This window comes from Crinia signifera, chromosome 4, assembly GCF_055691185.1.
Source record: "Crinia signifera chromosome 4, ASM5569118v1, whole genome shotgun sequence".
In the NCBI taxonomy this organism is placed as follows: Eukaryota; Metazoa; Chordata; class Amphibia; order Anura; family Myobatrachidae; genus Crinia; species Crinia signifera.
The window spans coordinates 127,743,762-127,770,544 of NC_139220.1; the positions used below are offsets into that span (position 1 = coordinate 127,743,762).

Consider the following 26,783-nt stretch of genomic DNA (forward strand, 5'->3'; position numbering starts at 1 on the left):
TTTGTGTACACACCATAAGATTACAAGAACAGATTTCCACAAATGATGGGATTATTTGAATGCTGTTTTCACTTGTTCTTATAGAGATTAGTAGAAAAGATAATGGGCCTAATGTAATAGGTGTGAGAATCAGAAAGCGTCAGTCATTCACACTGAAAAACCAGGGTGATTTTGCCATGTAATTGATTGCTGCTTAAAAAAAAGGGAAAACTCCAAAATCTCTTGATTTCTGATTCTCACATCCAATTACAGTTGGCTATGTACCATAATCAGCATAATGAGCTATAAACAAAATAAGGGAACTTTTAAAGAGGTTTGGGGGACTTAAGGTAGCTATTAAATTATTTTAATTAAAATAACAATTCATCAAAAGTCCTCATTCACCTCTTTATTAGACCTTTTACATTCATGGGGAATCTTGTTTTGTGGATAATTTAAGTAGTTCCTATAGAATATATATGTGTTTTAGGCTATGTTATACTTTATTCTAAACGTGACCACCTCTTACTTTGATTTTGCAGTACAGTTTAGTGCATTTTTGCATGTCGCTGTTGGATGTACATACCAGGCCCAGAGCCTGGAATACAATTCTAAAAAATAAATACTTTACTTTTGTTTTGTTGTGTAAGTGGTCATTACTGTGATTGTTTTCGGGAATTAACAGTTATATTCTTTGCCTGGTATTAATTACTTGATTATTGCCTAGGAATCTGTGGGGGAACCGTTGTATGGTCTGGTTCATACATTAAACCAGAGGATACACAAAGGCCCAATAGATGCCGTAACCTGCAAAGCTCTTTATACTTTGAATGAAGACTGCCTGCTGTGGCAAATTACAGAGTTTAGTAATGTGGTGAGTACGTATTTACCAATTCATCCTTGTAAGATTTAATACATTGCAACAAAGGGAAGCATCATGTTTAATATAAATAAGAGAAAAGGCAACATTATGTCTCCAGGATCATGGCAGACCAAGTAGGACAATAGGAAACTTCAGCTGACAGTGGTGAGGCAGCTTTGACATGGTATCTATACAGTATATGTGTGTGTATATGTGTGTATGTGTCTGTGTATGTCTAGTGTGCAAGAGTCTCCGGAACACTGCCATCTGCTGGCAGAGAGTGAAATACATATCTTTCTAACACATGCGCAAACCCAGAAGGTAGCAGACTAGCTTTCAAAGCATACTAGTATTATATATATGGTTAATCTATTAGATGATCTGTTACCTGGTAAAGCAGGAACAGTGATTGGTAAAGGTTTTTTGGTTTGTTTCTATAGAAACTCAATCTAGATATAGAGTACCATCCTGACAACCAAAATCACCAAGCTGTTTAACATTTGTTGGCTTCATGCAAAGGAAGCCAGTATTTGCACAAAAAAATACAACCGATCCAAATCTCTACAGATGTTAAATCTGCCCCACCTGTGCAAAATGGTTTTACCCAGTAGCTTGCTTTTTTATTTACTTACAAACATATATCATGCCCAGAGTCCCTATTCGGAGCTTCCCTCGTGGATTTAAGTTCCAAATCTTGGGTTTTGAATTGCTTGTAAGTCCCTTCCTCCAGATTACCATACAACACAGTAAACGATGGTCAAAAGTGACTGGAAATGACTAAAAATTTTGAGTTCTTGGTATTAATAACACTGCAGGGAAAATATGTCCAAATTACATGATTTTAGCAGTTTTATAAATTTTCCAAAAAATCCAAAACCAAGTCTGAATTCCATGTTTTGTTTTTGGTTCTAATTTATCATCATCATGTTTCGGTTTTAGTTTTGACAAAGCCACCATCAAATGTTTTTGTTCAGATTTGGTTTTTGATTAAAAATTGATTTAAACAAAAAACTTTTTTTGTGGTCAAAAGCTGTGCACCTAATTGAACACTCCTGTAAGTATTCAATGTCAGTCACCTAGTGATCATTACACGTCAGTCATTGACTAGAACTGTGTACAGTATGTATATAACTGTTTTGTAAAGACATTACAGAATTTTATGGTACAAAACCTTTTCTTGCTTGTATGGTTTTAGTTTTTTACATTAATTTAAAAAAAATCAGAAAAAAAAATCATATTTATTGATTGATAGATTTATTAATGATGTAAATAAAATACGTTTATAAATGTAGCCTTGCTAGTCCTTCAATTTGATTATTTGGTTATTGCGTCTTTCAGGAGATCAGTGTGCATTTTCCAACAACATCCGAACATGAGAGTGAGGAAGACATCAGTCAGGGTGTAAATGTCACTGTTTTGGACTGTGATACTATTGGACAAGCCAAGGAGAAAATTCTTCAGACATTCCGCACTGTGAAAGGATATACTTTTGGACTCCCTCTTTGTGACATTGGATTAGGTAATCCTCTTCATATCCTCACACATTGGCTGTCTTAAAAGTAATACTACAGCATGTGCAGCACACACCTCTAAAGCACATACCTAATAGCACCATTCAACAATCTCCACACTTGAGTAGTGCATCAACTTTGTATTATAAAATTCCCCTATTCCACCTAAATCCTGGGTCAGAACCAGGTCTCTGGACACTGGGGCAGATGTATTAAGCCTGGTAAAGTTATAAAGAGATGATAAAGCGGTAATAAAATAGACGGGGATAATGCACAAGCAAATGAGTTTGAAAAATGACAGTTAGGAATTGATTGGCTGGTGCATTACCACCTTCCACTTTATCACTGCTTTATCACTTTATCAGGCTTAATACATCTGCTCCATTGTTCCAGCCCACATTAGATGCCGTTCACACTTACCCTTCGACCCAGGTTATTCCTGGGTTGGCAAAATGTATAAGTGTGCAGTATTCTTCCCTCTGCTGATGTTTAGAGATGACATCACTTTCAAGCATCTGTGTTCCGACTCTCCCTATGCTTATAACTGGACTAAGGTGGGATAACCCAGGTCACCCGTTTACATTGCCCCCATATTTCTGTATCCTTTCTGTGTCCAACCCTGCTCGCTACCTGTGTTGGATTGCTGGGCCACTGGACCCGGACTATTTTTCTGGGTCCTTTTTCCAGTGAGCCACTAGCTGGATTATTGTGGCTGTGGAAAAGGGGTATAATTAATACATTATATAATGCATGATGATTGTGTACAACAGTGGTTGCATAAAGCCTGCATTAATAAGCTCTTTGCTTTTACAACCAGACAGAAGATTCTAGTGCTTGGCAAAACACGTCTAAACCAAATGTTTTCCTCAGAACAATTATTATTTGTTCATGCTAAACTATCTTTTTTGCATGCAGATTATATTTTTAAATATCTATATATTTTTCTGCATTTTTAAGAACTTCATCATGGTCAGACACATAAGGAACTATCGGACACAGATGACTCCACTATCATACTGGAGAATGGTTTGAAAAAGTTAAACACTATAAGACATTATAAGGTAATGGTTTTGTGCCTTGTGTTTGTAAACCTCTTTGCATCAGCAAAGGGGGATCATGTACTGTAAATGTATTTTATAGTAGCTTTCACAATGGGGTTGGTAGTAGTCACTAGTACAGTGCTACAGACAGTGCTATTTTTGAAGGAAAATAGGTTCAGGAACTGTGGGCGGGGGCAGAAAGTGGGCGGTGATGTTGGAGGAGCTACAAAAGGGGTGGGGCATTACATAAAAAAAACCATACAATTCCTCCCAACAGTGCCAGTAACATAACAATCCCCAGCAGCAAGTGGAGAATATGCGCGCGCCTTAGGCGCGCACCCAAAAAACAGGGGTGTAGCCTCACTGCAAGGGGCACAGCATTGCAAGAAAAGACTACCTTATACCGCAGTTTTGCAACCTGCACGTCGAGAATTGGCCACCACAAGAAAGACCTTGATTCCTGCCCGTTACATTATGTAATATTTCCTCCTCATAGTAGTGCCCATTATACATGATGCCACACACCGTAATGTCCATTACATGTTATGCCAAACACCTTAATGTCCATTATACATATGGCCCACACCAAGATACCCATTATACATATGGCCCACAGAACCAAGCTGCCCATTATACATATGCCCCACACCGGGATGCCCATTATACATATGCCACACACAGAGATTCCCATTATACATATGGCCCACAGAGATGCCCATTATATGTAAGGACCACACAGAGATGCCAATTATACATAAGGCCCACACCAAGATGTCCATTATAAATATGCCACACTCAGATATTTCAGACAGCAACAGCAATGAGAAAAAATAAAATGTAATTAAAAATTGGTTTAACTTTCTCTTATGTAAGTACCAGAAAATTAAGATGGGGCATCTTACTTAAAAGAATGGAATAAGTAAGGTTTCTTCAATTTATGACAAAATCCTTCTTAGATGGACAAAACCATGTGCACTGCAGGTGGGGCAGATGTTACTTGTGCAGAGAGAATTAGATTTGGGTGGGGTTTTACTTCAAAGTGAGATCTATATTGCAGTGTAAAAATAAAGCAGCCAGTATTTAACAAAATAACTCACCCAAATCTAATTCTCTCTGCATGTTTTACAGCTGCCCCCCTGCAGTGCACATGGTTTTGTCCATCTAAGAAGGATTTTGTCAGAAAGAGTGAACTAGAATAAGGCCCTTAGTGTATAACAAACGTACAAAGACAACAAATAGTAACAATAACAACTGAATTTCATTAAAACCTTATAATGTATACAGGACTAAATTATATCTAGGACGATATCCCTTATCTAATCTAACAAACACCTACAGATCTATAAAGCGTACTTACAAAATACCTATATCAAAAACTAACTACAGTCCCATCACACTATGCATTTAGAGATTAATATTTAAGCGGGCAATGTAGTTTGCAGGAATACACTATAGGGGTAATTCAGCAAGTGCACTGTACATGAGTCCAATCCTGTTGCCATCTTAGAGCATTCTGCCATTGTAGTCTCAAAGCAGTCATAGTCCCTTACAGCAGGCGTTGATGGGACACAGTTGAAAGTAATACCCCCACATTTGCAGTTTATTCCATTGCATACTGTTAGAAAAGCCTTAGCGGTACTTGTTTCCTAGAACGGCCACACCGATTTTGATCGGGTCGGAAAAATCACGTCGATCGCATCGCATGCGACCAAATCGCATGCGATGCGACCGACGCGATGGACCCGATTTTTACATTGAATCAAATGTGAATAGGGTCCCTGGGACCCTATTTTACACCACCTGATGGCTCAAATGGCCCCATTGTGAACGGCACCCCACGATTGACGCCAACCCGAAGCGTGGCGAGCGTAGCGCCCCCGCGATGGGCGATGGTACGCGTCCTCCAACCTTTTCATACCCCTGCTATCCACGTCGGCGTGGAGTTGAGAATATAAAGTGTTATATTCTCAACTCCACGCGACGTACATAGTAGGGGTATGAAAAGGTCGGAGGAGGCGTACCGCTGTCCCCTCGCGGGCTCGCTACGCTCGCCACGCTTTGGGTTGGCGTCAATCGTGGGGTGCCGCTCACAATGGGGGGGGGGATTATTGGCCCATTTCCCATTGTTAGCTATGTAAAATGTGCTTAATCGCGTCCATCGCATCTTGTGCCATTATAATGGCACAAGACCGATGTGACGAACGCGATTACAATGTTAAAAATATTTTAATATTGAACCCTATGGCAAAATCGGGTCCATCGCGTCGTCGCGTTGCGTGCCATGTTAATGCACGCGACCGACGCGATCAACGCGATTTTGCCTTTGCCGGTAAAATGGACCTGATTTCAAAGGAAATCGGGTCCATCGCGTTCATCGTGTACCTTAAGTTAAGGTACACGATTACTCCCGATTGTGGCCGTTCTAGGAAACAAGTACCGCCTTAGCCACTAGGTTGTATTTGTTCCTGGGGTTAGCCTGAGATTATGGCTGCTTAAGGTCTGTGGGTCCAAATTGCTACAAGATGATAATTCAGTATAACTACTTTCATTACATGGAAGATTTGAAAGTAAAGGAAAAAAACAAAAAAACAACCATAGTACAGGTTGAGTATCTCTTATCCAAAATGCTCAGGACCAGAAGCATTTTCTTTAATGGATTATTCTGTATTTCAAAATTTTGCTATACAGTATTTCAGTTAGGTATTTTGAGGACAGGACCCAGGCAGTGGCGTAACTACTGTAAGGCAGCCCCAGCTGTCACTTGAGGGAGCAAGCGGCAGCGGGGTCTGTGTGATCGCCGGCACCCGTTTGATGCACTGACATGCTGCTGCCTGCCGCTGCTTGCTGGCTGTGCATCGGAGGCGAGTCAGCCACAGCACGGGCGTGGCCATGAGAGAGATGACAAATCCCCCCACTGATTCAATTGACTGTATACAGAGCCAGCTATTAGCTACTGTGTACAGGATGGGCAGGTCGATGGGTGGGCAGGCGGACGGGCGTGCTGGGGCGGCTTGGGACACATCGGAGCCAGGGGAAGCAGCAGTGTCTGCTGGTCTCTCTGCCTCTCTCCTGCTTCAACTTTTCTGTTATGCATGAGATGTCATCACGACACACGCTGGGGAAACACGCTGGAGAGGAGCGCGGGGGGGGGGGTCGCAAACTTTTTGGCAGGGGGGAGCAAAATTTATAGTTACGCCACTGGACCCAGGTGTGAAAACAAAATGCATTTATGTTGTATAAACACATCAAAAATATGAATTACACACAAATATATTTTATATGTGCATGAAACAAGGTTACAAAACATAAAACACTGAATTTGAATGTTTAGCAATCATTTTCTTGCACATATTTAGTGCCAGTTACAGATCATGTCCCCAGTAGTGCCACTTGCAGATGTCCCCAGTAGTGCTAGTTACAGATGTCTCCAGTAGTGCCAGTTACAGATGTCTCCAGTAGTGCCAGTTACAGATGTCTCCAGTAGTGCTAGTTACAGATGTCTCCAGTAGTGCTTTTAGCAAAAGAATAAATAAGTACATTCAGGAAACTATGGTTTTCGGAATTATTTGGATAACAGATATCCATATTAGGATTACTCCACCTTTAGAAACAAAACAAATGAACTGCCCGTAATTTGCTGGAGCTGTGCTTGTGGTTGTCAGCCTTTCACTGTTTGATTTTTACACTGTTGAAATATTTTCCAGATTGAGAATGGAGCGACAATCAAAGTCATTCCCAAAAAAAACTGTAGTTTACAAGGTAATCTTCTGAAGAAAAATAAAATTGAGGCTACATATGTATAGTAAAAAGTTATCCTTCATAAAAATTAAAACGCTTGTTTTGTATTTAAAGGGAAGTACCTAGAATTTGTTGCACCTTGTTACATTTGTTAACTGTTAACGTTCTACAGTGTTTTAAAATGACAAAAAATAAAATAAAATAAGCACATACTGTAAATGTCCACTGTAGTAAGCCGTACATGAATACACAGCTGTGGGTGCACAGAAACAAATGAGTTCTTCCAACAGCTTGTAAATGAAATTAGATCAAAATAAATGTCTATGGTTATGAGCTAGCTGGTTGTATTTGTTCTGTTAGTAACTACAGGCACATGTTTATTCTTGTTACTACTGTGTTATACACAATGGGCCTGATTCTGGTCCGCTGGTTAAGCAGGACCAGACTTCTGCCTTCAGAAGACAGGTGCCAGATCTCCGAAAGGACATATTTTCATTAGCACTCTGATCCAAGTTTACAAGTAGAATTTTTTGGAAATATATTGTCAAACATTTAGGCATCCTTAGTGCATAGCATTTTTGAATATTCTTTTTTATTATCACCATCATAAGATATTGACGCATATTTAGCCTTTAACGTTCAACATTGTGTAGCCCAGGAGTCACTACGTTACAGTAAGACACATTCCCATTTGTTTATTCTAGATGCACTTTCCCACTCCCGAACATCTCCCCTGAGGCAATGTCTCACCTATCACGATTGTAATGGTTTGGTACAACACACACTTTTTATGAGATATGAGATATTCTTATCCACATTAAAACTTTTTACTTGGATGTGCCAGTCTCCGTTTGTGCCATGGCAATCCCAACAACCACTATATATATTTCCCCATGGTGCTGGGACTCCTGACATCAGTGTTGCCCCTTCCCCAGGTTCTCATTGGCCCATAGTCAAAGAAAAGGGATGACTATCAATTGGTGAAACTTGATCTATGGTCATTCATTATATACAATAGGATGCTACCATTGATGGCCGCTTTCTATATCACCATTGATGGCAACCATTTATGGTGACCACACCGATGGCCATCCCTAATCTCAAGTTTACATTTTTTCTGCATTTTGGAAACTCTTGTTTTACTTTCATATCTATGTGCTGCAGGGTTGATGTTCATGAGCATTATACAAAGTCTTCAACTCAACACCTTCTTAAAAAGGCTATCTAGAATCTAATAGTATAGTGTATAGTCTAATAACAGGTACTGTCCATTTTACAAATTTGCCATTCTTGCAATGTATCATCTTCAGCAATGTGACATGAAAGCAGTAAGGGGTTAGGCTAATGGAAGCCGAGAAAGCCTAAGATATTTACCTTACTGTTGTATCTGTGTCATATTGTACTTAATACTGAATATACATGTTTTTCAGACACTGAATATTCCAATGATTATGTACATTTGGTAAGTAGATGTAATGTTATAAATTCTATTCTGTGTTGCACAATCACATATTTAAATCAGATTAAAAATTTTGAGATTGCACATTAAGGCTACTACTCACAAGGCCACATTGGGGGGCAATATTTCCCTTCGTGTTGTGGGGAGTGCTGGATGCATCTTGTGTATTATACATGCAGAGCCAACAAAGGCAGGAGCAATGATGTTCCAAAGGTCTAAAAGTGTATATTCATTTGAGATTTCCTCTGCTTTTGATCTCTTTTACTACCATAATTATTAAAGGAGGAGATGCACAATGGGACAACTAAACTCCTATGCAAATTAGCTTGACAGTAGTCCAGAAGATCAGTAGTAGACCAGCAGCTCGGAATTATCATTATTGCTCTTGTTTTTGTATTTTCATTCCCTCCTGCACCTAGATTGGGAGCTGTTGCTATGCATCTGGCTGGGCTACCTTTCTATTGTAGTGCAAAGTGAGTGATTCGAGCAGTCCTGGCAACCAGATGAGATGGACCAATAACAGAAGTTGGTAGGTGGGGCCTATTGCATTACTATGCACTGCCGACTGCACAGCAAAATGCTGTTATGGGCATGCATTGCTGCACAGTGCGAGGCCCCCATGCCTACTGGCCACCACTTGGTGAGCAAGTCTGAATTGCCAGGCACACTGAATACAGTAAGTGGGACCTATTTTGCCCAGGCCTGATTTAGAGTGGTTGGAGTAGTATTTATTCTTGAAAAATTGAGGCTCAGTATCACATCTACATTTGCTAGGTAGTACATGGAAAACTATTCTTGCAAATGAGTCCATGCAGACCTGGATAAGTCTCTATTGTATCTAGTATTATTTATTTATTATTTCTCTACAGATTCTAATATAGCACAGCATATTCCATTGCGCTTTACACTGTCATTGCACATTGATGATGATGACCAGGTGCATACAGTATGCTACAGTCAAAGGTTACATCTGAAGACAAATCATAATATATTAAATCTACAGGCCTCATATCACTCATGATATATTTCTGAAATAAAATGAGGTTGCAATGATTAGCAATATTTGAAAAATGTTTAAGAAAGGATTACTTTGATTGCATAAACTCCCCTCCAGCATACAGAGAGGATTAGGGAGGAGTGGATCTGGGCCCTCTCCAACAAGTCTGGGCCCCAGTAAATAGTACCTGCTTCCCCTCCTCTCGGTGCCTAGAATGTTGCATTGAAGGCAGACTCATGTTAGTACACATTGAGTAATAATAATTGTGTAACAGGGCACACACAAAGGTCCTCAAGTTAGTTTGATATTAAAACTAAAGCCCCGTACACACAGGACGAGGCCGGCCTCCGTGCTGAGCGACAGGCATAAGCACGATCGCTCAGCACATTGCGCGGCAGTAGTGATACACCCCTCAATGCTGTGTGCTGAGCGGGGTTTTGCCTATTGTTTATAGGCAAAACCCTGTGATCTAGCAGGAGAGCCAGCGCAAGCACTGTTTTCCCCTGTGGGTGATAGAGATGTGTGGTCCCATAGCTGCAGTGATCTGTGCTCCATTTCTAAGTGATCTAGTCAGGCCGCTTAGAAATGGGGCTAAAAGTGCCCCGAGTGTATGGCCCTTAAGAGAAGGATGTTCCAGCTGCTTGTTCAGAAAGTTTGATCTAAAGCTGTATTGTAGAATGGCTGTATGACTCTTTATTTTGTATACATACATACATACATACATACATACATACATACATACATACATACATACATACATACATATATACATACTTTTATTTATTTATTATTATTTAGGAATCACTGGAGTATGAAGATATTGGAGATCTGCAAAACATGGAAAATAAAGGCAAACAAAAGTTTAAAGTAAAGGAATTGTATCTAACAAAACTGCTTTCTACCAAGGTATTTATAATACAAGGAATTTCTAAAAACAAATATTGATATTTTCATGTTGGGAAAGGCCAGAATAATGATACAGAATATTGGGCCCGATTCAGACCACTCGCTGGGCTGCATGTGTTTGGTGCCCAGCGAGCAGGTTAACTCTGCCCCGCCGCCCTGTGCAGGGCTGCAAATGGATGTGCTCGCAGCCGGACCCTGCACTGCACATGTGCAATATGGAAATCACACATGCGCAGTGGCAAGGGCGTAACTACCATAGGTGCAAGGGGTGCAGCTGCTATGGGGCCCAGAGATGAAGGGGGCCCATCTTTGCTGTCTAAGTAATATGTTTTGCATACATTTATCACCATAAGTCGCTAAATAGGGGGCCCTTACAAACTTTTGTTATGGGCCTACGAATTTTCTCTTGTCCTATGCTGGACATACCAAAGAGAGCACCATGCTCATGTAGCTAACTTTAAGGATGTGATGTATTTTACAATGTACTTTTTATTAGGGAATGCCAACACAGGGTCCCCAAATGTTTGATGTTGGAAAGAAGCTGAGAATAGGCGTGTTACAATAAGCTGCAATAGACAGTCCTATGGGGGGGGGGGGGGGGGGGGAGTTTGGAGGAGGAAAACAATTTGCAACAAATGACCCTGCACAGGCTGCGGGGCTATAATGACCACCAGTTTGTCTCATTACACTTGGAAGTTGGCAGAATGTGGGATGATACCCTCTAGTTATAATGTAGATGTTTTGGCTGTAATCACTTGTCATTATATAGATGATAGTGATCATGGAGTTTTATGGGTGCTGCATTTTCCGTACTTGCTGAAGTGCTGGACAAACCTTAATTTGCAGTCCAAATTTTGTTTTGTAATTCAAACAGTCTGGTTTAAATGTTTAAATTAAACATCGGCCCGCCTGTGTCCCCAGGGGAACTCAAAGGGTTAAACTACTTTAGTTATCTGCCTGATATTGTTTCCTTGCAGTATGAGAAGGATAATATGTTTGTATCTGTATTCATTCTGCTTGTTCTTACATACATTGTATTTACTGTAGATGTGTTAGAGCATCTTGTATTTCGAATAGTAATGTTTGTTTTAATGTGAACTCGGGGTAACATTATGAAATCCTCCCTCAAAATACTGTATATACCGTTTCATAGTCCTTATCTGTGCTGGGTATGGGCCACAAGTGCATACTGTAGTTACCTACCCTCCTGCATTCTGCAGGAGACTCCCTGAAATAACAGCAATCTCCCTCTCTCCCTCATCTAGCAATCTCCCTCATTTCCCCTAGCCCACATTACACTGTTACATCTTTTGGGAAAAAAGGAATGAGATATAGATACATTTACATTGAATTATCAGCACCATTTTCCAGCACTTTACCAAGTATAGTAGCTCTTACTAACTGCTTTGAGGCTCATCTACATTTGGATATAAGTCAATTTAAAAGATTCCTCTCAGATGTAGCAGTACACACCCACGCTTCTAGGTGCCACGTTCACAATCTCTTTTCACAATCTCTCTATATATGGAACTAGCCACGCCCTTTGGGTGGAGCATGACAACCCCCTCAATGAGGTGCTGTGCAAAATTATTCTACCAACTATAATCTCCCCGAAACTAGTTTTCAAAAGTAGGCAAGTATGTGACAAGTGTGACATTCTGTGCATTGGTTCTATTTCCTGCATAACCAAATGACCTGTTACAGGTTGCTGTACATTCTGCAGTTGAAAAACTGTTTCGAAGCATTTGGACGCTCTCGCACAATAAACCCCCAGTGGCTGTCAAATATTTTTTTGATTTCTTGGACACCCAAGGAGAGATAAAGAAAATTACAGATCCGGATGTGTTGCACATTTGGAAAACAAATAGGTAATTGCACTTTCATTCCTTACTGTACATGCACACAAATAAAGTGGTAAATGTAAGTAAAATCTAGCATGAAGGAATGTTCTAAAGTAGAAAAGTTATGGAAACATGAAGCATTATAATTTGTGTGCATCTATGCTGTCTTGTGTACATCTATGCAGCCCTGTGTACATCTATGCATCCTTGTGTACATCTATGCAGCCTTGTGTACATTTATGCTGTCTTATGTACATCTATGCTGTCTTATGTACACCTATGCTGTCTTATGTACACCTATGCTGTCTTATGTACATCTATGCAGCCTTGTGTACATCTATGCTGTCTTATGTACATCTATGCACCCTTGTGTAAATCTATGCTGTCTTATGTACAGCTATGCAGCCTTGTGTACATCTATGCTGTCTTATGTACATCTATGCTGTCTTATGTACATCTATGCAGCCTTGTGTACATCTATGCTGTCTTATGTACATCTATGCAGCCTTGTGTACATCTATGCTGTCTTGTGTGCATCTATGCTGTCTTATGTACATCTATGCTGTCTTATGTACATCTATGCAGCCTTGTGTACATCTATGCTGTCTTATGTGCATCTATGCTGTCTTATGTACATCTATGCAGCCTTGTGTACATCTATGCTGTCTTATGTGCATCTATGCTGTCTTATGTACATCTGTGCAGCCTTGTGTACATCTGTGCAGCCTTGTGTACATCTATGCTGTCTTATCTACATCTATGCAGCCTTGTGTACATCTATGCTGTCTTATGTGCATATATGCAGCCTTGTGTACATCTATGCTGTCTTATGTACATCTATGCTCTCTTGTGTACATCTATGCTGTCTTATGTACATCTATGCAGCCTTGTGTACATCTATGCTGTCTTATGTACATCTATGCAGCCTTGTGTACATCTATGCTGTCTTGTGTGCATCTATGCTGTCTTATGTACATCTATGCTGTCTTATGTACATCTATGCAGCCTTGTGTACATCTATGCTGTCTTATGTGCATCTATGCTGTCTTATGTACATCTATGCAGCCTTGTGTACATCTATGCTGTCTTATGTACATCTATGCTCTCTTATGTACATCTATGCTCTCTTGTGTACATCTATGCTGTCTTATGTACATCTATGCAGCCTTGTGTACATCTTTGCTGTCTTATGTACATCTATGCTGTCTTATGTACATCTATGCAGCCTTGTGTACATCTATGCTGTCTTATGTGCATCTATGCTGTCTTATGTGCATCTATGCTGTCTTATGTGCATCTATGCTGTCTTATGTACATCTATGCAGCCTTGTGTACATCTATGCTGTCTTATGTACATCTATGCAGCCTTGTGTACATCTATGCTGTCTTGTGTGCATCTATGCTGTCTTGTGTACATCTATGCTGTCTTATGTACATCTATGATGTCTTATGTACATCTATGCAGCCTTGTGTACATCTATGCTGTCTTATGTGCATCTATACTGTCTTATGTACATCTATGCAGCCTTGTGTACATCTATGCTGTCTTATGTACATCTATGCAGCCTTGTGTACATCTATGCTGTCTTATGTACATCTATGCAGCCTTGTGTATATCTATGCTGTCTTATGTGCATCTATGCAGCCTTGTGTACATCTATGCAGCCTTGTGTACATCTATGCTGTCTTATGTGCATCTATGCTGTTTTATGTACATCTATGCAGCCTTGTGTACATCTATGCTGTCTTATGTGCATCTATGCTGTCTTATGTGCATCTATGCTGTCTTATGTGTATCTATGCTGTCTTATGTGCATCTATGCTGTTTTATGTACATCTATGCAGCCTTGTGTACATCTATGCTGTCTTATGTGCATCTATGCTGTCTTATGTACATCTATGCAGCCTTGTGTACATCTATGCTGTCTTATGTGCATCTATGCTGTCTTATGTACATCTATGCAGCCTTGTGTACATCTATGCTGTCTTATGTACATCTATGCGGCCTAATCTGCATCTGTGCTGTTTTATATGCATCTATGCGACCTTGTGTACATCTGTGCGGCCTTATGTACAACTGTGCAGCCTTGTGTACATCTGTGCGGCCTATTATGCCTTGTGTACATCTATGTGGCATTGTGTTCCCTGTGCGAACGAATGCATTTGCATGTGAATGGATCTGTATGCTCACACACCCATTCGCATGCGAGTGTATGGGGAAAAATCATTTGATAGTCTAGGCTGACTTTTATTTACGAGCGCCTGGACGAAGACAGGGTGGGAGGCTCCCGTCCTATGACGTCAGTTGGCCACCCCGAGCAGGCATCGGCCCGTCTGTGTCCCCAGGGGAACACCCAGCGTTTCCATGGGGATGCCCATAAAACACTGGTCATTCCCCTGCTCCAGGCCGATGTACACCCCCTCCCTACCCTACTCTACCCATGCGAATGCTGCGGTGAATGTGATATGCGGGTCTGCATATGCAGATTTTTGCCGATATGCATGCGCAGACCTGCAACATCGGTCCCCGACCGAATGCGCATTTCTGCGAGCCAACCTGAATCGCCCCCTAAGATCAAAGCCCTGTGGATGTTTTACTTATCTATTATCTACTATCTTTTACATAGCCTTCCCCTGCGCTTTTGGGTTAACATACTGAAAAATCCACAATTTGTCCTGGACATTAAGAAGACCCCTCTGTTGGACAGCTGTCTGTCAGTGATTACGCAGGCCTTTATGGACAGTTTTTCCCTTGCAGAACAGCAGCTAGGAAAGGTACAGTAACATATACAAATCATGTGAATGCAACAAATACAAATGTTTATTGAAAATTAACATTGTCTAATCCATGCGAAGTGAATTCTCAGCCATTTACTTGATGTCAATACCTGCGTTTTCTTTTATATATGCCGTAGTTTATATGGTAAAATTATTGTTGCAATAATAATATAGACGTATAGGGTAACATTGTAGATTAGGGGGAATGAATAATACACTATGGGATGCCAGAGTACTGCAGTGTGGCTTTAATGGAATAAAAGTAACATGACCAGCAGCCTACTTCATCAGCCAGTGGTTTTTGGCTAATGCAACCTCCACCAGCCACTATAAAGTCATACATGCACGTTTCTTTTTTTAGCAAGATGTATACACACATGTTGACAGTGTGACACAGATGCTGAATGTAGCAGTAGGCCACTGGGCAGGTGACAGTGTGACACAGATGCTGAATGTAGCAGTAGGCCACTAGGCGGGTGACAGTGTGACACAGATGCTGAATGTAGCAGTAGGCCACTATTCGGGTGACAGTGTGACACAGATGCTGAATGTAGCAGTAGGTCACTGGGTGGGTGACAGTGTGACACAGATGCTGAATGTAGCAGTAGGCCACTAGGCGGGTGACAGTGTGACACAGATGCTGAATGTAGTGAGATTGGCTGCTATTGGGAAAGTATCTGGAAGTTCCCTGCCCCAATAAATTATGCAATATGTAGCCCATAGGCTACTATTGGAATCTGGAAAATATATCCAAGGGAAAAATATATTTTGCCACAAAATGTGTTTAATAAAAATGCATCTAATACATAAATGTAATATGTGAGTGGCATATAGTACCTTCATGTAGACAGATACAGGATCCACTCATAGCTCCCACCCTGGCTGATGATGTGCATGAAGAGTAATGAAACTTGGCTCCTCCCTATTACAGTGTAGATTTTAGGTTGAACCTGGTGGGAAATGCGGGTTGGGGTCACGAGGGGAAGGAGTTGGAGCGGCCACAAGAAGGGGCATTAGGGTCAAAGGGGGAGAGAGAATGGGTGAAGGGAAGGGGAAAAGGACAGGAAGGAACATCTACAGTGGGAGGTGAGAAGGGTTCAGGGCTGGTCCTTGATTAGGCCATCCCATAATTACTAGCCACACATTAGGAAGAGGAGGGTACAGGAGCATGTCAGGGAGAGGCTGTGAGGAGGGAGGATGTGGAACAAATGTAAAGGGGATTACCTCCATCCAGGGACTACAGGCACACTTTCCGTGGTAAACCTAGATGGCAGCTACACTGCAAACTGAAACTCAGTACATTGACAGTAAAAATGTTTGGGAGCGGTGAGATGTTCCCTTTCTCACCTCTTCTTAGCGCCTGTGGTCGAAATTGTCAAATGTTTCAGCACAAGTAAATTCATCAAAGTGTAAATCTATACAGTCTTTGTCAGAGAACCTGTCATTGCAGTAGACTCACAATTATTTACGAAGCTTCATTCAAGAATTTTCAACAGTTTCATTAAAAACAGCAGTTTATTGAGTCATGTCAGCTAATCTTCAAATTGTATATTCATGTGTTTAAAGAACACTAGACAAGATGCCTGAGTACTGCAGAATGTCCCTTTACTCAAGCATAACTAACTGAAAACATGGCCACCAGACTGCTTGCTGAGCCTGCGATGGTTGGCGTGATGAAACTTCCACCAACACTATATCATACATATACTGTAAAACCACAATGGTTGTTTCCCCCCATAGTTAGATTCGAAGATGGTGTCCCATCTGATAATGGTGGGGTCTCAGCTTCCAATGTGCTGCTATCAGAGCCTGAGCTTTGGGAAAAATAATGTCTGGAACTGGTCTTATGTACATCTGTGCTGTCTTATGTACATCTATGTGACCTTGTGTACATCTGTGCTGCCTTATGTACAACTGTGCTACCTTGAGTACAACTGTGCGGCCTTGTGTACACCTGTGCGGCTTATTGTGTCTTGTGTACATCTATGCGACCCTGTTTCCCCTTCCCACATCCATTCACATGCAAGTGTACGGGGGGAAATCTCAATGAGGTCACCCAAGAATAAAACAAAGAAGGGTGACTAGTAGTGAGAACAATTGTAAGTTATTATAATACTTTAGTTTAATATAGTTAAATGTCAAACACTGAGCACTGAATCACCTACACAGTGACTGCCAGTGGGAGGTTTATGAGTACAGTGAGAGCTCTCCCAGTTTTCAAAATAAATTTGCTTTCCTAACTTCTCTCTCATTTTTATTCCTGTAAGTTCAAATAGAAATGCAGTAAGTCTAGGGCCTAATTCCGATCTTGTTGGATCTGAAGCATAAAGTGCAAGGTATCAATGTTTGGTTCTTTGTTCATGACCCGGACCTGTACTGTGCATTTGCAGTACGGGGACTGTGTTGTTTAACAAGAGATTAACCCCTTCCCGACATTTGACGTATATATACGTCATGGCCGGGAAGTACTTCCCGACACATGACGTATATATACGTCATGACTTCAAACTGTCACTGCGTCTAGAGACGCAGTGACAGAGGGACGATGTCTGCTGTCCCTGACAGCAGACATGTCCCTGCATGCCCAGGGGGGCTGCGATGCCGCCCCCCCGTCGGCGATCGCTGTGATTGGCTGTTCAGTGTGAACAGCCATTCACAGCGTTTTCTGTGTCACCGGCGAATAACGTTCGCCGGTGACACGGGATCGGAGGTGATTGGTGCTGTAAAGTACAGCACCAATCACCGCGGGGTGTAAGGGTGACACTGGTGTCACCCCACCTCACCCCGCCCGCCCCCAAAGGCCGTGATTGGTTCGTCGGACCGACGGACCAATCACAGCCATGGAGGGGGGTTTAAACTAACGGTGACTGCACTGCAGACGCCATTCCGGTCTGGAATTGCGTGCAGTGCGGTCACCGTGCCCAGCTGCCGCCATATACTGACCAGAACCTTGCTAAATACTTACCTGATCACTGCCTGGATCTTGCTTCTTCTTGTGACATCCTGTGCTGTGTTGTGCTGTGTTGTGCTGCTGCGAGTTATTAGATAGAGAGATAGAGAGAGAGAGATAGAGAGAGATAGAGAGGCCTAGTGACAGAGAGTGCTATATTTTGTGCTGCTGCAGTGTAATAGAGTTATAGATAGAGAGATAGAGAGAGATAGAGAGAGAGAGATAGAGAGAGATAGAGAGATAGTGACAGATTGTGCTATATATTTTTTATATAACTGACTGCTGCCCCCCCTTTTGTGCTGATCAGTATAAATTAACTGATCAGCAACTTTTTGGGGGCGCAGGGTTTTTTTTATATATATATATATATATACCTGTCAGTGCTGCTGCTGCAGTGTCATAGAGTGATAGATAGTGAGAGATAGAGAGATAGAGAGAGATAGTGACAGAGAGTAAAAGAGACTGCTATATTTTGTGTCTGCTGCCCCCCTTTTGTGCACCCCCAGCAACTTTTTGGGGGTGCAGGGGTTATTTTTCATATATATAACTGTCAGTGCTGCTGCTGCAGTGTCATAGAGTGATAGATAGTGAGAGATAGAGAGATAGAGAGAGATAGTGACAGAGAGTGATAGAGAGTGCTAAATTTTGTGTCTGCTGCCCCCGCCTTTTGTGCTGATCACTATATCTGAGGTGATCAGCAACTTTTTGGGGGTGCAGAGGTTTTTTTTTTTTATATATACCTGTCAGTTGCTGCCAGTTGCACTGTCAGTTGCACCAAAGGTTGTGCACCTGCTGCCCCTCACTGGTAATCAGTGTCGCATCACTGATCACCTTTTTTTTTTTGTGGGTGCTGTGGGGTCTTTTTTTAATTTTTTTTTTACACACACTGTGATTTTGTGGGTGTCCTGTGGCCAGTGTTGCAAGTAAGGGGGTACGGCATGGTACGGAGTACCTGTAAGAAATATGTTGCAGGTACGCAGTACCACTTACCCCTGATCCACTGTCATTTCTATTTTCATTTTAAGTCTAAATATAATGCATCCACAGCCCGCCCACCCAGCGTTATGATTGGTGCTGTATGCAGCTACCGGCTACTGCTGATTTAGCCTGTCACACTGACAGGCATCAGCAGCGCCGACAGCATGAAGAGCAGGCTCCACTATTGTAAGCACAAGCTGCCTGTCTCTCCCCCAAGCAAGAGCCAACCCAGTCATTCCCTGTTTCTCATTCCCTGTCTCCTGTGTCCACGCCTCTATTGTCATTTAGTCACTCCTGTAGCTTTGTGTGACCACGCCCCCTGATGACACATGACCATGCCCATTTTTGGTGGATGCTATCAGTACCACCAAGAAAAAAATTCTACTTGCACCACTGCCTGTGGCCACTGTGCGCTGATCAGTGACGTACATCACTGATCAGCTTTTTCGGCACAGGGTTGATCTATTTTTTTTTTTTTTGATCAAATTCCTGTTGCCTTTGAGCGCTGTTCAGTGACGGACGTTACTGACCAACATCTGTGCTCAATTTTTGGCGCAGGACCTTTTTTTTTTTTTTAACCCCTTCAATTTTTTTTTTTTTAACCCCTTCAATTTTTTTTTTTTTAACCCCTTCAATTTTTTTTTTTTTTGTATAAAGTATTTTTTTTTCTGCACTACATACACACTACACACTACATACCCCCCGGGTTGAAATAAAGTTTGTACCCCCCCCTACACTATACACGTGTTGAAACATTTCACTACCAGTAACACAAAAATAAAAATGGCATCCCAAATGTCATCCCAAATGTCATCCCAGTCATCCAGAAGAATGTATTCAGCGGAGGAGGCATATGCCATGCTTGCCTCTGACTCTGACACAGCCAGTGATGCAAGCGGGGAATTTGAAGGATTCGTCTTAAGCTCCTCTTCCTCCTCTGGTGATGAGGGACCCCCTCAAAGACGCCCCCGTAGAGCAGCTGAGACCCCCCCCCCAATAATTGATCTCGTATGGACCCCACCACCAGACAATTTTGAGCCCCAGGTTCCTGAGTTTTTGGCCATGCCAGGAATCCAATTTGATTCCACAGGTCTCAGAGAAATTGACTTTTTCAAATTATTTTTCTCTGATGATTTTATAAATTTAATGGTGGACCAAACTAATTTATATGCCCAGCAGTTTATTGCTCAAAACCCCACGTCATCATTTGCTAGGTGGACCCCTGTAGATGCAGTAGAGATGATGACGTTTTGGGGTCTGGTGTTTCATATGGGCATAGTAAAAAAGCCAGAAATTAGGCAATATTGGAGTACAGATGTTCTGTACAGCACCCCATTTTACCGTATGGCCATGCCCCGGGCTCGATTTGAGACGATCCTTAAATTTTTGCATTACAACGATAATGCACAGTGCCCACCCAGAGATGATCCCACCTTTGACCGGCTATTCAAAGTCAGGCCGGTCATTGATCATTTCAGTGCCAAATTTGAAGAGATGTACATCCCAGATAAATTCATTTGCATAGACGAGTCCCTTATACATTTTAAAGGAAGGGTTAAATTCCGCCAGTACCTTCCCAGTAAGAGGGCAAGGTATGGCATAAAAATGTATAAGCTGTGTGAAAGCACCTCAGGGTACACTCACAGGTTTAGGGTATATGAAGGGAAGGATTCAAGAATTGAACCGCCAGAATGCCCCCCCTCCCTCGTAGGTGTTAGTGGAAAAATTGTCTGGGATTTAGTGCACCCCTTCCTGGATAAAGGTTATCACCTCTATGTGGATAACTTTTACACTAGCATCCCCCTGTTTAAGGCCCTTGGTTCAAGAGGTACAGCAGCTTGCGGTACTGTGCGCAAGAACCAAAGAGGCCTCCCAAAAACGCACATTGCCCAAGTAATGAGAAGGGGTGAAAGCAGGGGAATATGCACCGAAAATATGTTGTTGGTCAAATATAAGGACAAGAGGGATGTCCTTATACTGACAACAATTCACGGAGACAGTACCACCTCCGTCCCTGGACGAGGTACCAGTACCCACACCTCAAAACCTAATTGTATCCTGGATTACAATAGGTACATGGGCGGAGTGGATCTTTCAGATCAGGTACTGAAGCCGTACAGTGCCCTGCGGAAAACAAAAATCTGGTACAAGAAGCTGGCCGTGTATATCATCCAGATGGCACTGTATATTGCTTACGTGCTATTCCGTTCTACCGGCCAGAGGGGGACATTTATGCACTTTCAAGAGGAAGTCATAAAGGGCCTAATATTTGGGAACCAGCAGGCAGAGGGCCCCAGTACTTCTAGTACTGGCCCCCGTATTGTACCAGGGCAGCATTTTCCGAACGAAATCCCCTCCACTGCAAGAAAGGGCAGGACACAAAAAAGGTGCAAAGTTTGCTATAAAAAGGGAATAAGAAAGGAAACTATTTTCCACTGTGAAACTTGCCCCGACAAACCCGGCCTATGTATAAAGGAGTGTTTTAAAATATACCACACATCTATGGATTATTAGGTTCATCATTTCACCGTGCTTCGGGGGTCTTGCTAATGCCACATAGCACCCACCAACATTCCACCAGAATCTGAGCTGCAAAATCCAAAAATCACTCCTTCCCTTCTGAGTCCTGCCATGCACCCAACTGGTATTTTTTGGTCACATATGAGGCATTGCCATACTCGGGAGAAATTGGGGCACAGATTTTGGGGTGCTTTTTCTCCTTCATACCTTCTGAAAATGAAAAATTTTGAGCCAGAACTGCATTTTTGTGTAAAAAAATGTAATTTTTCATTTTCACTGCCCAGTTGTATCAAAATTGGTGAAACCCCTGGGGGTTTGAAATGTACACTATACCCCTAGATGAATTCCCTGAGGGGTGTAGTTTGCAAAATGGGGTCACTTGTGGGGTGGTTCCACTGTATTGGTGCTTTGGGGGTCTTGCTAATGCGACATAGCACCCACCAACATTCCACCAGAATTTGTGCTGCAAAATCCAAATATCACTCCTTCCCTTCTGAGTCCTGCCACTTTTTGGTCACACATGAGGCATTGCCGTACTCGGGAGAAATTGGGGCACAGATTTTGGGGTGCTTTTTCTCCTTCATACCTTCTGAAAATGAAAAATTTTGAGCCAGAACTGCATTTTTGTGTAAAAAAATGTAATTTTTCATTTTCACTGCCCAGTTGTATCAAAATTGGTGAAACCCCTGGGGGTTTGAAATGTACACTATACCCCTAGATGAATTCCCTGAGGGGTGTAGTTTGCAAAATGGGGTCACTTGTGGTGTGGTTCCACTGTATTGGTGCTTTGGGGGTCTTGCTAATGCGACATAGCACCCACCAACATTCCACCAGAATTTGTGCTGCAAAATCCAAATATCACTCCTTCCCTTCTGAGTCCTGCCACTTTTTGGTCACACATGAGGCATTGCCGTACTCGGGAGAAATTGGGGCACAGATTTTGGGGTGCTTTTTCTCCTTCATACCTTCTGAAAATGAAAAATTTTGAGCCAGAACTGCATTTTTGTGTAAAAAAATGTAATTTTTCATTTTCACTGCCCAGTTGTATCAAAATTGGTGAAACCCCTGGGGGTTTGAAATGTACACTATACCCCTAGATGAATTCCCTGAGGGGTGTAGTTTGCAAAATGGGGTCACTTGTGGGGGGGTTCCACTGTATTGGTGCTTGGGGGGTCTTGCTAATGCGACATAGCACCCACCAAAATTCCACCAGAATCTGAGCTGCAAAATCCAAAAATCACTCCTTCCCTTCTGAGTCCTGCCATGCACCCAAATGGTATTTTTTGGTCACATGTGAGGCATTGCCGTACTCGGGAGAAATTGGGGCACAGATTTTGGGGTGCTTTTTCTCCTTCATACCTTCTGAAAATGAAAAATTTTGAGCCAGAACTGCATTTTTGTGTAAAAAAATGTAATTTTTCATTTTCACTGCCCAGTTGTATCAAAATTGGTGAAACCCCTGGGGGTTTGAAATGTACACTATACCCCTAGATGAATTCCCTGAGGGGTGTAGTTTGCAAAATGGGGTCACTTGTGGGGGGGTTCCACTGTATTGGTGCTTGGGGGGTCTTGGTAATGCGACATAGCACCCACCAAAATTCCACCAGAATCTGAGCTGCAAAATCCAAAAATCACTCCTTCCCTTCTGAGTCCTGCCATGCACCCAAATGGTATTTTTTGGTCACATGTGAGGCATTGCCGTACTCGGGAGAAATTGGGGCACAGATTTTGGGGTGCTTTGTCTCCTTCATTCCTTGTGAAAATGAAAAATTTTGAGCCAGAACTGCATTTTTGTGTAAAAAATGTAATTTTGCATTTGCACAGCCCAGTTGTATCAAAATTGGTGAAACCCCTGGGGGTTTGAAATGTACACTATACCCCTAGATGAATTCCCTGAGGGGTGTAGTTTGCAAAATGGGGTCACTTGTGGGGGGGTTCCACTGTATTGGTGCTTGGGGGGTCTTGCTAATGCGACATAGCACCCACCAAAATTCCACCAGAATCTGAGCTGCAAAATCCAAAAATCACTCCTTCCCTTCTGAGTCCTGCCATGCACCCAAATGGTATTTTTTGGTCACATGTGAGGCATTTCCGTACTCGGGAGAAATTGGGGCACAGATTTTGGGGTGCTTTTTCTCCTTCATACCTTCTGAAAATGAAAAATTTTGAGCCAGAACTGCATTTTTGTGTAAAAAAATTAAATTTTTCATTTTCACTGCCCAGTTGTATCAAAATTGGTGAAACCCCTGGGGGTTTGAAATGTACACTATACCCCTAGATGAATTCCCTGAGGGGTGTAGTTTGCAAAATGGGGTCACTTGTGGGGGGGTTCCACTGTATTGGTGCTTGGGGGGTCTTGCTAATGCAACATAGCACCCACCAACATTCCACCAGAATCTGAGCTGCAAAATCCAAAAATCACTCCTTCCTTTCTGAGTCCTGCCATGCACCCAAATGGTATTTTTTGGTCACATGTGAGGCATTGCCGTACTCGGGAGAAATTGGGGCACAGATTTTGGGGTGCTTTTTCTCCTTCATACCTTCTGAAAATGAAAAATTTTGAGCCAGAACTGCATTTTTGTGTAAAAAATTTAATTTTTCATTTTCACTGCCCAGTTGTACCACAATTGGTGAAACCCCTGGGGGTTTGAAATGTACACTATACCCCTAGATGAATTCCCTGAGGGGTGTAGTTTGCAAAATGGGGTCACTTGTGGGGGGGTTCCTAAATTTTAGCATCTTATGGTGCCTAGAAACCTACATGGTGCCTAAAAAATAATCTCATAAAAAGGAGGCTCCAAAATCAAGTAGGTGCTCCTTCTATTATGAAGCCTGTGGTTTGGTCAACGTGCACACTAGGGCCACATATAGGATATTTATGAAAACAAAAGAATTGGGGGAATCAATTTTTAGTCACATTTCTCTAGTAAAATCTACTGTGTTCCTTAGAAAAATGTATTAAAATTGCAAATCTGCAAAAAAAATGAAATTTTGAAATTTCACCTACACTTTGTTTTAATTCCTGTGAAACACCTAAAGGGTTAACAAACTTCCAAAATGCTGTTTTGAATACTGTGAGGGGTGCAGTTTTTGAAATGGTATCATTTATGGGGGTGTCTCACATACAAGTCCCTCAAAGTCACATCAGAACTGAACTGGTCCCTAAAAAAATCAGTGTTTGAAATTTTCTTGAAAATTTGAGAATTTGCTATTCATATTGTAAGCCTCCTAGTGTCCAAAAAAATTAAAAGGAAGTTGAAATAATGATGGAAACATAAAGTAGACATATGGTCTATGTTAGTTATTAACTATTTTGAGTGGTATGATTATTTGTCTCACAAGCAGAAAATTTAACATTTTGCAAATTGCTAAATTTTCCATTTTTTTACGACATTTTGGTATTTTTCACAAAAAAACACAGACTGTATCGACCCAAATTTACCACTAATTTGAAGTACAATGTGTCACGAAAAAACAATCTCAAAATCACTGGGATAAGTAAAAGCAAAAAAAAGTTATCCCCACTTAAGTGATACATGTCAGATTTGAAAAAAAGGGCTCTGTCAGGAACGCAAAAACTGGCTCTGTCAGGAAGGGGTTAAAGTCTGTTGAAATTCCATGAAAAGTCTTTAAATACAGAGTTACGTTGTTTATGTCATGCCTTTGATATGAGCACTGAATACACACAGCTTTATCATATCTGATTAATAAGAATTGTTTGCTTCTCCATTCACAGTCCGCTCCAACTAACAAGCTTCTTTATGCAAAAGAAATCCCACAGTATAAAGAGGAGGTGAAAGCTTACTATAAAGAAATCCGAGATGCAACTCCATTGTCTTCTGCAGAGTTGACTGAGTTCTTGACTTTAGAATCAAAGGTATTTTATAAATGTACATTTTGATATGTAACACACATGCCTACAAGCAGATTAGCAATTATTTTGTCACATAATGATGCTTCAGTGATAGTATGTTGTTACAGAAAGGTGGTTGGTAGGGTGAGAAACTTTAGCATTTTATATCAAGGTAGTGCACAATTGTTCTGCGGGACTGATTACACTATGGATTTCTGCCAGGTGCTGCCGGGTTGCAGATGGGGCACATTTTACCAGGGGAATTTTTATACTGCTGTTTTCCATGTCGATCATCTTGGCGTATACCATAATTACGAGGGTAGTTCAATAAGTAGGGTAACAAGACCTTTAAAGTGTGTCATTTGCTCTATTTCATTCCCATTTCCGGCCAGTCCAGAGCAGGTAGACCGCTGCTTCCCCTCATGGCCATTAGACTGTGCCTCATAACAGTCACACCGATGAGGAGCGTGCAATAGTGCGTACACACTGGGTGATTTGCACAATTTATCGTTATGATTTACCATTGAAGGAGGAATCTTCCAAAAAAACATCTAGTGTGTACCCAGCTTTAAAGAGGTACTCGCCACATGCTTTTGGGTTATTACAAAGATTGTCAACAAGACAATTGGGTGGTTGATTGTGCAAAGTAGATGTGATATTAGACTTTAGTTAGGACTGAAGGTATACATGGCCATTGGGAGCAGTTGCCTTTTATATCCACCCCTTAAGATTAAGCCAAACTTAATTAAAAGCTGTGGACATATTTTATTCATTGCTTGATGTTTTGCCAATCATTGAAGGGTATGGGTCATAGGGTCGACATTAAGATTGTCAACAGTCAATAGATCGACAGGCCATATGTCGACAACCAATAAAGGTCAACATGCCTTATGTCACTACAAGCAATAGGTTGACATGGAAAAAGGTTGACATGAGTTTTTCATGTTTTTGGTGTCTATGTCAACATACGTCCACATGGGCACTGTATAAGTGTACCCCTTCACTCACCACTATTATAATCTAACTATATAACCACTTGGATAGTAAAGTATGAAAAAACACCTATTTTCCTTACAATTGTGTGATTGACGCAATTGGGCAAATCTATGTACAGTAAGTGATGATACATGACATATATGGGCCTTTTGTTTGTAAATACATATTGTGCATGTTATTGCTTTCACTTATTGTTAATCTGTGCATGGAAAAAAGCTCCCCAGACTCATATGTTTCAAATGATAGTTCAGTTATATTCTAACAATTGGACTGCCCACAAAGGAGTTTTCTTATTCCTCTTCTCTGCAGAATTACCCTCGGTCACATGGTACATTAGGCATCCTTCATAATAATGCCTGTCCGCATCAGGTGGAT

The 26,783-nt window shown here is 41.5% G+C and overlaps 1 protein-coding gene across 1 annotated transcript in view; it reads left to right on the forward strand.

Moving 5' to 3' along the window:
- Positions 1 to 26,783, forward strand: part of LOC146074398 (plexin-C1-like) — a 95,087-nt gene that overhangs the window by 62,556 nt on the left and 5,748 nt on the right. Inside the window, exons 21-29 of the mRNA XM_083182407.1 lie at positions 707 to 853; positions 2,180 to 2,360; positions 3,310 to 3,413; positions 7,097 to 7,151; positions 8,561 to 8,592; positions 10,385 to 10,492; positions 12,197 to 12,360; positions 14,961 to 15,108; positions 25,296 to 25,436. Of these exons, the coding sequence (XP_083038533.1) occupies positions 707 to 853; positions 2,180 to 2,360; positions 3,310 to 3,413; positions 7,097 to 7,151; positions 8,561 to 8,592; positions 10,385 to 10,492; positions 12,197 to 12,360; positions 14,961 to 15,108; positions 25,296 to 25,436 (1,080 nt within the window). The remainder of the gene's footprint in view (positions 1 to 706; positions 854 to 2,179; positions 2,361 to 3,309; positions 3,414 to 7,096; positions 7,152 to 8,560; positions 8,593 to 10,384; positions 10,493 to 12,196; positions 12,361 to 14,960; positions 15,109 to 25,295; positions 25,437 to 26,783) is intronic.